Source organism: Dermacentor silvarum, chromosome 2 (genome assembly GCF_013339745.2).
Source record: "Dermacentor silvarum isolate Dsil-2018 chromosome 2, BIME_Dsil_1.4, whole genome shotgun sequence".
Lineage (NCBI taxonomy): Eukaryota > Metazoa > Arthropoda > Arachnida > Ixodida > Ixodidae > Dermacentor > Dermacentor silvarum.
In genome coordinates, this window is record NC_051155.1 from 124,911,398 (window position 1) to 124,923,141 (window position 11,744).

Below are 11,744 nucleotides of genomic sequence, written 5' to 3' on the forward strand. Positions count from 1 at the left end.
TGTCGATGGTGACGCCCAGGAATCGAACATGAGTTGCACGAAGAATTGAATGCCCTCTGATATTCAGCGTCAGGCGTGTTGACTTGCGTCTCACTCCCGGGAAAAGCATGAAGGCAGATTTTTCCGCTGATAAAGATAGGCCAAGCATCGATAAGTGGCGTTCGATGGCGGAGATTGCGCACTGGGCGATCCGGGCCAACCGTTTGTGTTGGTACCCCGAGATCCAAATGCAGATGTCATCTGCGTAGATGGACATTTTAACTGCCGTCCGACCTACTTTCAGTGCATCTGGAAGGCTGGCAATGGCAACGTTAAAAAGCAAGGGAGATAGGACGCTTCCTTGTCGGACACCGAGGGAAATTCGTCGCTTATCACTCATTATACTTCCGAGTTTAACTTGGACACACCGATCTCTGAGAAATTCATGGATGAATCGAAGTGCATTTCCCGAGACACCCATGTTTTGGAGTCCGTTGATGATGCCTGTATGAAGCACACAGTCGTATGCCTTGGCAACGTCCATAAAGATGGCGAGTGTGGAAAGGCCGTCCGCGCGATGGTGCTCGATATGGCTTATTAAATTCAAGACACTGTCCTGGGCACTCAACCGTGGACGAAAGCCGGTCATGCACGATGGCAGTCTATTTCCTTGCTCAAGATACCATGTTTTAACCTCGTACATACTAGTCTTTCCATCAACTTTGATACGCATGATGTTAACGATACTGGCCGATATGAGGCGAGGTTCGCAGGATCCTTTCCGGATTTGAGTACTGGCACCACCCATGCTATCTTCCACGTTTCTGGGATCTCTCCCGTGCTCCAGACGTGATTAAATATGTCCAGAAGGGCTCGTCTTCGTTCGTATGGCAGATTTGTCAGCATCTGATTGCTGATCGAATCGGGACCCACAGCACAGCGTCTTCTTAATTTGCTAAGCGCCAAATCCAACTCACGGAAAGTGAATGACGTATCCATGGTATGGAATGCTCGAGACAACAGAGGGTTCGATACTCCTGCTGATCTGCCAGATGTGAATCCATCTGCAAAATCTTCTGCAAGGGTTTGCAAATCTTTTCCTTGCTTTAAAGCAAGTGCTTCAAATGGCCTGTGCGTGCGAATCTTTCCGGATAGGCTATTCATTACTCCCCGTATCCTTGTCATGGGAGTAAACGCCGATAAGCTCTCACAGAAAGCAGCCCACTGAACTCGTCTTTACTTTTTTTTGTGACGACGGATGACAGCGTTTATCCTGTTGTATTCAGTTTTTGCAGAGGGATTTCCCGTTTTTCTCATTAGTTTCCGCTCCCCTCTCCTACACGCTGCGCAGAGGTTCTTTAGTTTCAAATCAGGAGTAGGGAAATGATCTGGCAGTTTCAGCATTGAGGTAGCCACTCTCTTGCTCCGCAGCATATCTGCGACCAGCTCACCAGGGGATTCATCCAACGCTTCTCTGTATGTGCCCCAGCGTGTCACAGCACAGAATTGTCGACCAGCAGTCTGAAATCCGGTGATGTTGGTGAATATCGGAAAATGGTCGCTGCCCATCCTGTCTGGGGCCGTTGTCGACGATACGCAAAGGTCTGTAGAATGGATCACGAGGTCTATGGCACTCCATGAATCTGGTAGTCTGAAGAAAGTCGGTTTACCATCGTTCGCGATACATAAGTCAGCAGCATCCGCGGCTGCGACAAGTTCCTTGCCTCGGAAATCTGCAATCTTATCTCCCCAAAGCGAATGATGTGCGTTAAAATTGCCACGGATTATTCTAGGAGAGGGGCAACGAATGCAAATGTCCTTTATAAACGCCTCCATGGAGACCTTCCTGCGTGGACTTATATACACCGACACCACACTGAGTTTTCGGTTTCCTAGGCACACTTGCACAGCGGTGACTTCCAAGTAGGTAGAACAAAGGTCTTGCACTGGTAAGGCGACGTGAGTTATTTCTCGCCTGATGTATATCATCGCACTTCCATTAGCAAATGACGGTATACTCAGATTTCCATGTCTGATGTACCCTGGGATCGTCCTTCCATTAGGGAGACCAGCCTCCGAGAGGGCTAGAATTGGTGTAGGTATGTCTCAAAGGAAAAGGCTGAGTTCACACAGACGCTGTTGAATACCGGCGCAGTTCCATTGCATTATTAAGGACACTTTTGGGCGACGGAATGGACCAAGTGGGCGAGAAATTGCCATTATGCTACTGAGGGTATGTGGAAGTAGAGCAGAGAACTCGTAAAGACTCTCCAGAACTCTGCATTCGAGGCGTCGCCGTAATGTCTCCCGATTATGAACAGTGTCTTGTCATATGTGAAAAACAGAATGAAATGACTTCCCCCCAAAACTACTGAAGCTAGACCACTCACTTATTCACCTTGATTTGGAAAGAGAGCCTGCGTGGACCGACAGTGCGAGCGCTGAGAACACTATTACCACATGAGTACGTTTGTTTTCAATTTTTTAATTAAGTGAGACAGTTTGAGAAGTTTGGCTGAAGAGATCTCTATCCCAAAATCGCAGCTAAACACACAGAGACCACAAAAAAAAAAAAAAAAAAAAAAAAAAAAAGCTGCAGACTTGTGTCACCCTGCACAGTCACAACCCAATTCCCAACGAAGCTGTTTCTTTCGAGCAGGTGCAATAAATATTTCAGTTGCCTTTAATTCAGTCACACACTTTAAAACGTTACCCCTGTATGACTGGTCCGTTTGAAATCTTCCAGATAGCATGCGAGGGTTTCTTAGCCACGTGCCTGCTCTCCCAAGATCACGTGTTACGTGACGCCATCGGGCTACAACATCTCAAACATCCGCCCACAATGGTTCTGAGTGGCGCTGGCTAACACACCTATGGCTAGATCCAGTAAACATAAATACCCAAGTTAGTGGACGCATTCGTGACCGTCGCCGTAGCACAATTGGTAGTGCAACGCACGCGTAATGCGGAGGTTGCTGGTTCGGCTCCCGCCGGCGACAAATTGTCTTTTCGTCCACTTTCATTTCCCCTTTGTTCATTATTTTCTACATTCCAGTTTCAACCACACTTAATTTCCCCAATGCTTTCCTTGGCTTCATTGCCTGTTCGCTTAATTTATGTGGTTATGATTAACAAAATCGAGCCTCACGGTTCCCCTTCTTCTTTCGCTAATTGACACAGACATTTTAAAATTGGCCCTGCGTGTTGCACATAACAATGTCCACATTTCCTCACAATGCAGACTTCGTGAGTGATTTAGTTTTTTTTCCGTAAAACTATGAAAACAGGCATGTAACGTTTTTGAGCGGTTCTAGTCGCAAGAACGGCTTAGATGTAAAACACTGCACGATATAACACCATGAATAGAATAAACTCGAAATAATCAAAAGCTTTTACAATCACTTAGCGTGAAGGTAACACACTACATATACACTGTAAAAATATACAAAGAACTTGATGTAAAATTGCAGATCCATACAAATCATGCATAACGCGATGTCAGCGTATGACCTGTGACAAGCACGAGTAGTCTCTGCGTGCTTATTTTGAAAGGAGGAAGTTGTAACGGTGCGCGCAATGTTGCGCATATAAGACAATCGTCGTAGATGGTTTCTGTCTGATTTCCCTTAGTATTCCTGGTCTTTAGCGCGACATTCTCCAGCTCAGTAGCAGCGAGCAGAGGATAGGCCAGCTGCTTTCGGACAAAGCAGGACTGCATTGTGCACTAGCGGTTCGTGTAGATGTCGCATATATGTCAGCGTGGGTGCATGCAATTGAAATTAAAAAAAAAGAAAAGAAGAAACGGTAAACTGTGGACTTACCGGTCACCAGCAGTGAGAGGAAGAATCTCATTTTCTAAAACAGAAAAGAATAAAAGAAATTAGCGTTAGTCGGGGCGAGGTAAACAAAATAGGGTACATTTGCTGCGACGAAATTATGGCGCGGCATGTGCTTGGTATACCGGTAGTGGATGCTAGAGCACTGCACGGGCCCGGCCCGGTCCGGCCCGCGGGTCGTCCGAAGCGTTTTTCGGCGGGCTCGGGCCGGACTCGGGCCTAAAGCCATGGGCCCGGGCCGGACTCAGGGCCCGCTCATTAAAGGGCTTAGGTCGGACCATCGAGCACACGCGAATGTTATGCATTGCATGGTTCAAGGCACTCTGTACCAAGCTGAAGTGACACGTGCAAAGAGCTGGCTTTAGTATACCTCAGCAAGGAAAAGGGGAGAACGGATGAATTCTTCACATTTTTTTTTCTTTTCCAGAAAAACGAACATTGTTTCCACGTAAGGAAAAATAAATTGCACAAAAAAAAGAACTCTAGCATATATATATATATATATATATATATATATATATATATATATATATATACAGGGTGTTTCAGCAAACACTTTCAAAAATTCTTCAAGGTTGCCTGTGGCAGATAGCACAATTCTAGTTCATGAGCTGGCCTAGTCGAAGGAGCGGACATTACTTGCACAAGAAATTGAAATGCATAATCGAATAATTAACATAAATTCACTAATTAAGCTTTTAACTAATTACCTGATGGCCCATACTGCAATTTACAAATTGTAGCCGTGGAGTTGGCAAGGCGGATCACTTGGAACGAATTCTCGGGATGACACCAGTTTCGAGATATTAATTCCCGAACTTTGCGGAGAAATGCATTGACGTTCCAGTTAGTTTGCTAACAAAATGTTTTATGCATTCAAGCACAAAATTAACTGGAACGCCAATGCATTTCTCCGCAAAGTTCGGGAATTAATATCTCGAAATTCCACGGCTACAATTTGTTAATTGCAATATGGGTCATCAGGTAATTAGTTAAAACTTAATTAGATATTTTTTGTTGATTAGTCGATTATGCATTTCAATTTTTTGTGCAAATAGTGTCCGCCTCTTCGAGTAGACCACCTCATTAACTAGAATTGGGATATCTGCCACAGGCAACCTTAGATAAATTTTGAAAGTGTTCGCTGAAACACCCTGTATATATAATGCCACGTACGAGTTTGTACCGCTATGAACAAAATGACGTTGGTTGGTGAAGAGACTGAAGTGTCTCGGAACTCGGTAGATGGTGGTACCCAGAGCTACAACCTTCTAACTATATATATTGTAAATACATATATTTTCTCCCCGTAACATTTTGGTGGAGGTGCGGGGTACCACTATCAACCGAGTTCCGAGACACTTCAGCTTCCTCGTAACCATATATAATGAACGCTCAGGCCCGGGCTTAGTAACACGGGCCTGGGGCTTGGAACCACGGGTCCGGGCTGGACTCGGTCATGTACGCCCAAGACCGGGCCGAAAATTCAAGCCCGTGCAGTGCTCTAGTGAATGCTCATGGTACCCCATTGGCTCAGTTTAGAAAGTATTTCGCTGTTCTCTTTCATTTAAATTAAACGAGCACCACTTTGTTGAAACATATACCGTATTTGCTCGTGTAAGGCCCATACTTTTTTTTTTAATTTTTACTGGGTGCGGGTCTTACACGAGGCAGGCTTACGGTTTCCAAATTGTCGCACGCCAAAGTGGGGGTGCGGGCTTTACAAGATGGTAGTTAATACGGCATGTTAATATACGGGTGTATTGGCCAGTGGCGTAGGCAGAACTTTTTTTTTTCGGGCAAGGCACAGATATGGGAAGGAGGGGGGGGGGGGGGATGTCGCAGGGGCAGTTGAATACAATTTTTTTTCGTGCATAGAAAATTCTCGAAAGCCGCGATAATTACGCTAATCTCCCAATAGATCAATTGGTCGGGCGATCGAAACCGAGTGCAACGGTTATTACCGTTCCTCTGGTGGTCTATAGCACCTTAGACACCTTGAACCCACTTTTGCCATCGCATATTTGTTCATGCACATGATTTGTCTGATTTCACCACTAATTACTATCCCTCGAATGTTTCCAGGATATGACGAATGAAACCAACTGTGATGAGAAAAATAATTTGCCCTTTGTGTAGCTTTGACGTCCATATGTAGATGCAACGAGAATGGTAATGTACAGGGCCACAGTTTATGCGCTATAAATTGCGCGACAACGTACATTACTGGTGCACGTAAAGCACGTTAACTTGCCCGAGAAAACGTTTCGAGGCAAACACGCGGCTGAATTGGCGTCATTTCAAGAAAAATAAAGAAACCGCAACGTTGTTTCTCAACGAAACCGTGCGAACTCCTGAAAAATCCACGTTTTATTCATGTGAACACTGCGTCGGTCGTGTATATAGTTGCATGGCCATATGAGCATATGAGGGAATTGCATGGCCTAGCATAAATGTATAATGGATACACATCCATCCTGCCGGCATTTTGCCGGGATTATTGCACAAGCCTATAGTCGGGTACAACTTCAGAAGGCAGCGGCATTTGCCCCTTAGAGGCGGATTCACGCGAGCCTCCGCGAATGGGCGCGCACTCTAGACTGACGTCATAAGCCGGACGGCCGGCGGCCCTGCTCACGAAGAACATGGCAGCCCGCGCTTCGAACTGGGCCGAGTCGCGTCAGCCGGACTATTTCTTTAGTCGCGGAGGCAATCGGCTGCCGCGCTTCGGTCATCTGGGCGGGGCGTCTCCTGCCTTCTTGTATGCGACTATGGTTAAAAAGTTGTCGCAGTTTCACCTGAAAGGCGAAGCATCAATTGCGATAGCAAATTTGTAGAGAGCTATACGGAGTAATGATATTAGCTTTATCAGCTGTATAAACTTGGACATGCAGCAGCACCGGCAACACGCAGAACTATTGTCGACGCCTTCGACGTTTTGCCCGCGTTCGCTCAAAATGCGTGCGGCGTTGGTGACTGTTGCCGGAGCCTCTGATATAAATAGGCACTTGGTGCCGCAGCTAAACGTCGCCTCCCTTCCCTCCCCCTCCCCCCTGCCCCTCCCCCTCGGCCTCTCGCGCGTCGGAAGAAGGCGCGTTTGCTCTACATATATGGTGATTGTAAAGGAGGAAAGAGACGCTTACTTCTGCAGCCCTTAAGCGAGCACGGCGCAGAACGCGCGTTTGTTCTCCGCCGTGCGTTCACTCCCCGTGAAAGCGCGCGTCCCTCGCGCCCTTTCACTCGCACATACAGCGTTCGGCAAAAAAAAAAAAAGAGACGTTTCGTGCACATTTTTTAGCACTTCGTCTCTTCACAACGGTTGTCTTTTGTCGGGTAGGGTGGGTAGGAGCTTAAATCCATTTAATCATGTCATAGATGTTTCGGCGTCTGAATTTCTCACGCGTAGCCGCAGGCGCAGGTGATTGACAGCGCGTGGTTCCTGGACTCTATGTAGAGGAGCCCAGCTGGGCGTTGCATATTTGGGCAGTACCGACAAAGCAAACAAACTTTGTTCACTATCACATGGGAAACACGCTCTGAAGCCCGTTAAACGCGCAAAAAACTATTTGATAAACCGAACATTCATCCCACTCGCCTACTCATCCTTAGCTACATATAGCGTAGAAGAGTCTGCACTTCCTCGCTATGGTCACACCATGAGCAATCTGATATATCTGTCCTTTTTCGTGCCTTTTTTATTGCAAGAGACGGCTAAATTGCTAAATAGCTGAAAGATTTCACTTGACCTATATCATCATCCTTGTTTTTATTGGCATGATATAATATGAGAGGTTCACGCCTTTAGTTGGCACCGGCTACTCTTCGACGCTTGGAAAAGAAAAACATGTTATCACACACAATATGTCACACAATGTGTCACAGATGTGTTACAAAGTACAGTCAGTCAGCATGGACACAAAATTCTGTACATGAGTCCAGGAACCCAGAGAAGATTAACATGTGTGCAGACGCACATGGTAAACGCAAGTACTTGGAATTGTCCGAGAACGCACACAAGAGCACAGTTTTGCAGACGAGCGCAGAAAACGTAATATACTTAAAGGACGACATAATAACTTGACAACATACCAAGCTTAGACTTACATCACACATATGTATTTGAGAGGACACTAAAGCTTATATACGCCTACGATATTGGTCTTTTCTATAAGAAAACTTTTAAAGCGACGGGCGTTTTTCTCTGAGGCCCCGCTGTTATTGGCCATAGGCCGAGTATTTCTTTTCAGGGTGAGTGGTCGTCGATCTAATAGCATTAAATATGCTCTCAATGTTCGCCTTGCAGTTTCGTATTTTGAGCACTCGAGAAGGAGTTGGTGCACCTCTTCCTCTGTGTGGCCACAAGAGCACTGCGGACTTAAGGGACGCGTTATATCCTGCACAAGAAGTACCGCGCATATGCCGTACCAAGTCGCAGGCGGTGCAGTAATGTTTCAAATTTTCTGTTATCGCTTAGATTTCACAGAATTGACAGTTTTACACACGTCTCTTCCTTATTGTGCGCCCTATTCGGAGCTGCGTCCGCTGTAGTGTTTCCAGGAATATTGCAGCGCCCTGGTATCCACTGAAACGCTAAAACGCGATTGGTCGCGCTTACATTTATGTGCTCTATGAGCGGTTTCACGCAATAAAGTTGTACTCAACGATCTTTTTTTGTTTCTGTGGTTTTTGTTGATGCGATAGCGACTTGGGAGTTGCTAAAAATAACCCATTTTTGCGCATCCTCTACTGATGCTAAGAAGCGCAATAAGACAGATTAGATGTCACTTAGGATAATATAAACGTTTTCTGTAATTTTAAAGACAGTCGCAGATAGCCCAAGCTTGGCAGCATTCGTAGATGCGGCCCATTATAGACAGACCAGCAACTTTGTTTCGGCAGTAGTTGATACGAACGGTACACTCATCAACGCGGCTTCTGTCCGTCATATCTCTATCGATGTAGCAGAACAGATAGCCATAACTTTGGAAATGAGGGACCCTGTGCATCCCAATATATACACAGACTCTCGTGCGGCCATACGTGCCTTTGCGTCGGGTTCGATCTCCCGAGAGGCGCGGCCATCCTCAGAAATAGGGTGGTTACTGGTTTTCACTCCATTACGTAGTTTCCAGCCCACATGGGTCCGAATGCTCTTATAAATCTCCCAAACCCCAATGAGCTTGCTCATAACCGTGCGCGAGATCTTACCCGCCGCGGCGGTATGGGAGCTTTTGGGGGGCTGGACGAAATTAAGCACAGCGACCCATTACTTACTTTCCAAGAAATAGTTTCTAACTGGTATATTGAGAAACTATTTCGTGGAAAGTAAGTATTGGGTCGCTATGCTTAATTTATAAGAATTTCCACGAAATAGTTTCTCACTACCAGTTAGAGCGGAGGAGTTTTCCACTACCTCATTCTAAGTTTAACAGGTCTCAATCGTCGACTTTTAGAATGCTCCAAATGGGGTCCTTTCCATCGAGGGGTTTTTTAAGTTGTATTGCCCCAAATATAGAACCACACTGTCCAGATTGTGGTGTGCATTTCTGTACATTGGCTCACATGCTCTGGCAATGCCCTGCGTTACGTAACGCATCGTTAAACAAAGAAGCGGACTGGGACAATGCCCTTAAAAGCAGCGTACTCTCAGTACAACGCCAGGCTGTCCAGAGGGCCTGAGAAAGGGCGCAGGACCACGGTCTTCCTGCCCCTACGTGGACGCGGCCAGCGACTACTATGGACTTCCCACAGGGGGTCCCCACGTAGTTCCTCAGGACCAAATAAAGTTCATGTCTGTCTGTTTGTAAGGCTAAATCTGGCATGACGAATGCTGAAGCAGAGGAATTATTACGGCACGATCGGTACGTCTATATACAAGGGGATTATACTGAGGATATAATATGTAAATCTAGAACATTCCTCTCTTAGATACATTTACTTCTAATGATTTAATTATTTTATTTATTTATTAAAAACTCTTTAAAACTCTTTGTTTAAAAATATATAGTCTCTTCACGCCCCTACAGTTCTACTTTGGGTGTTGTGAGCATCCAAGCCACTTAATAGCCACTTCGGATCATTCAAAGTTGGGTAATAATGCTTTATGTTCCTGAAAACCTTCGCGCATTCAGCTTTTGTCTCTTACCCTAAGGCCTGCTGTTTAGTGGATGCTTCTCGTGTTGCATAAAATGCGATAAGCGTGTCGACAAGTTTCAACCGTTCGTAAAACTGGAAAAGGCGGGTGGCGAGCTTCAACGCAACTAGAGGACTCGAGCTCGCCATGGCGGACATACCCTGAGACCTCTTGCCAGCAAACGTTGAAGTCGCTTCTCAGTAGTTTGTGGCAAGCCATGAAGATTAGGTGCCGAATAAGCAAATATTCTTGCTTTATGAGTGCATTATGAACTTGTAATCGTGAAGCGACTGATGCTTCGAACACGATGAACTTTCTTTTTCTTTTTTTGAGCTCTGCTAGCCGCCTAGCGTTCGGTGGTTTTAAACAATAAAACGAAGGACTCTGTTGCAGCGGCGTTTCTTTTCGCGTTACGTCTCCGACAGGAAACTCAGCCGTGAGTCTTTTACTACTCGACTCGCGACAACGGTCCAGCGCGCCGATACGCGTGGTTGTTATCGGTATATGCCTCCCCGTGGCATAGCAGAGCAGACCGCGCTATCTACGCGCCTCGCGAGCCACTGTTTGTACGGGCGAATTCTTCACGGCGAGATGTCATAAGTTTTTTTTCCCGCTTTCGTGTTCCTATGTTAGGTCTGCCATTATCCACCGTGCCACGTCTGACACAAACGTCATACTTTATTGCTACGCTGTTATGCAGTGGGCGGCGGTCGGCTCATTATCCCGCTACAAGTGTATGTAAGAGGATGTGAATCAATAGGAGAGAGAGAGGGAGAGAAAGAAAGAAAGAAAGAAAGAAAGAAAGAAAAGGAAAGACTGAAGGAAAAGGACCTGAAAGGTGCCAGACCTCAAAAGTGACCATCGCCGTTTCTCCTGGAAAAAATTGGGATATACTTGGTGATGGTGCGAATAAAGGTTTCAACAAAGTACTTTTTCTCAAAAATAATTATTGGTGACGTAAGAGCTGTTTGAAGCTTTCGCGAAGAAGCAAAATTTGGTTGGAGGTAAATGTTTTTTAATCAAGTGTGAAACTACGTGTTCGCTAAGAAGCTTCCCCCGAAGGCACGGGAGGAGAGGCCTGGAAGAATCTGAACATTGCCAGGTTGCCAGGTCTAAAAAGTAAAAAGTAGCCAGGAAATCGCGAAAAGTAGCCAGAAAAGTAGCTAGTTGATTGTTGGTGCTTTAAAAGTAGCCAAAAATGTCGCCAGGCTTCCGCCATGGCCAATATGAACTCCTTTCGGCCAAAGCTGTTATGTTTAGTGCCCTTCGACGTACTTAAAACGTGACTTTGGGGCTCAATTTAAACCTGGTGGCTCCGTACTCGTATCCGGGAATTGTTATCCCTGTGTAAATTATTAAGTAAGCGTATGTAGTTGTTGCTGAACTCAAGCACCGAATATGTCGAATATGTCGTTTGCACAGTTCTCACTCTTTAGTCATTCGTCAATGTAACCCTGTGCCATATCTCAACTTTGCAAGGGGATATCATATACCTAGTCAGGACTTCATATAACTTAAGAAAAGTGTTCTAGTAGTTTTTATAGCCCTATATCGGTGTGTTCTTACATGCGTTTACTCAAATTCATCATTGAATTGTAATAAAACTCCTGTTTCAACCAAATAATTTTCTCAGCAATCAACTATAAAAGGAGACGTTCCATGAAATGAGCCAGAAGGTGTTCCTGATGAATTTATTTCAACGGTTGCAAGGTGGTGGTTGCGTCCTCCCTTCCAAATACACATGGTGAGGATGGTCGTTGCACATCGTACGTGTATGTCATAAGAGGCGAAGTACA

General features: G+C 45.6%; 1 protein-coding gene across 1 annotated transcript in view; it reads right to left on the reverse strand.

Annotated features, from left to right (window-relative positions):
- Positions 1-11,744, reverse strand: part of LOC119441739 (uncharacterized) — an 81,368-nt gene that overhangs the window by 60,159 nt on the left and 9,465 nt on the right. Inside the window, exon 2 of the mRNA XM_037706350.2 lies at positions 3,801-3,834. Within this exon, the coding sequence (XP_037562278.1) occupies positions 3,801-3,831 (31 nt within the window). The 5' untranslated portion in view covers positions 3,832-3,834. The remainder of the gene's footprint in view (positions 1-3,800; positions 3,835-11,744) is intronic.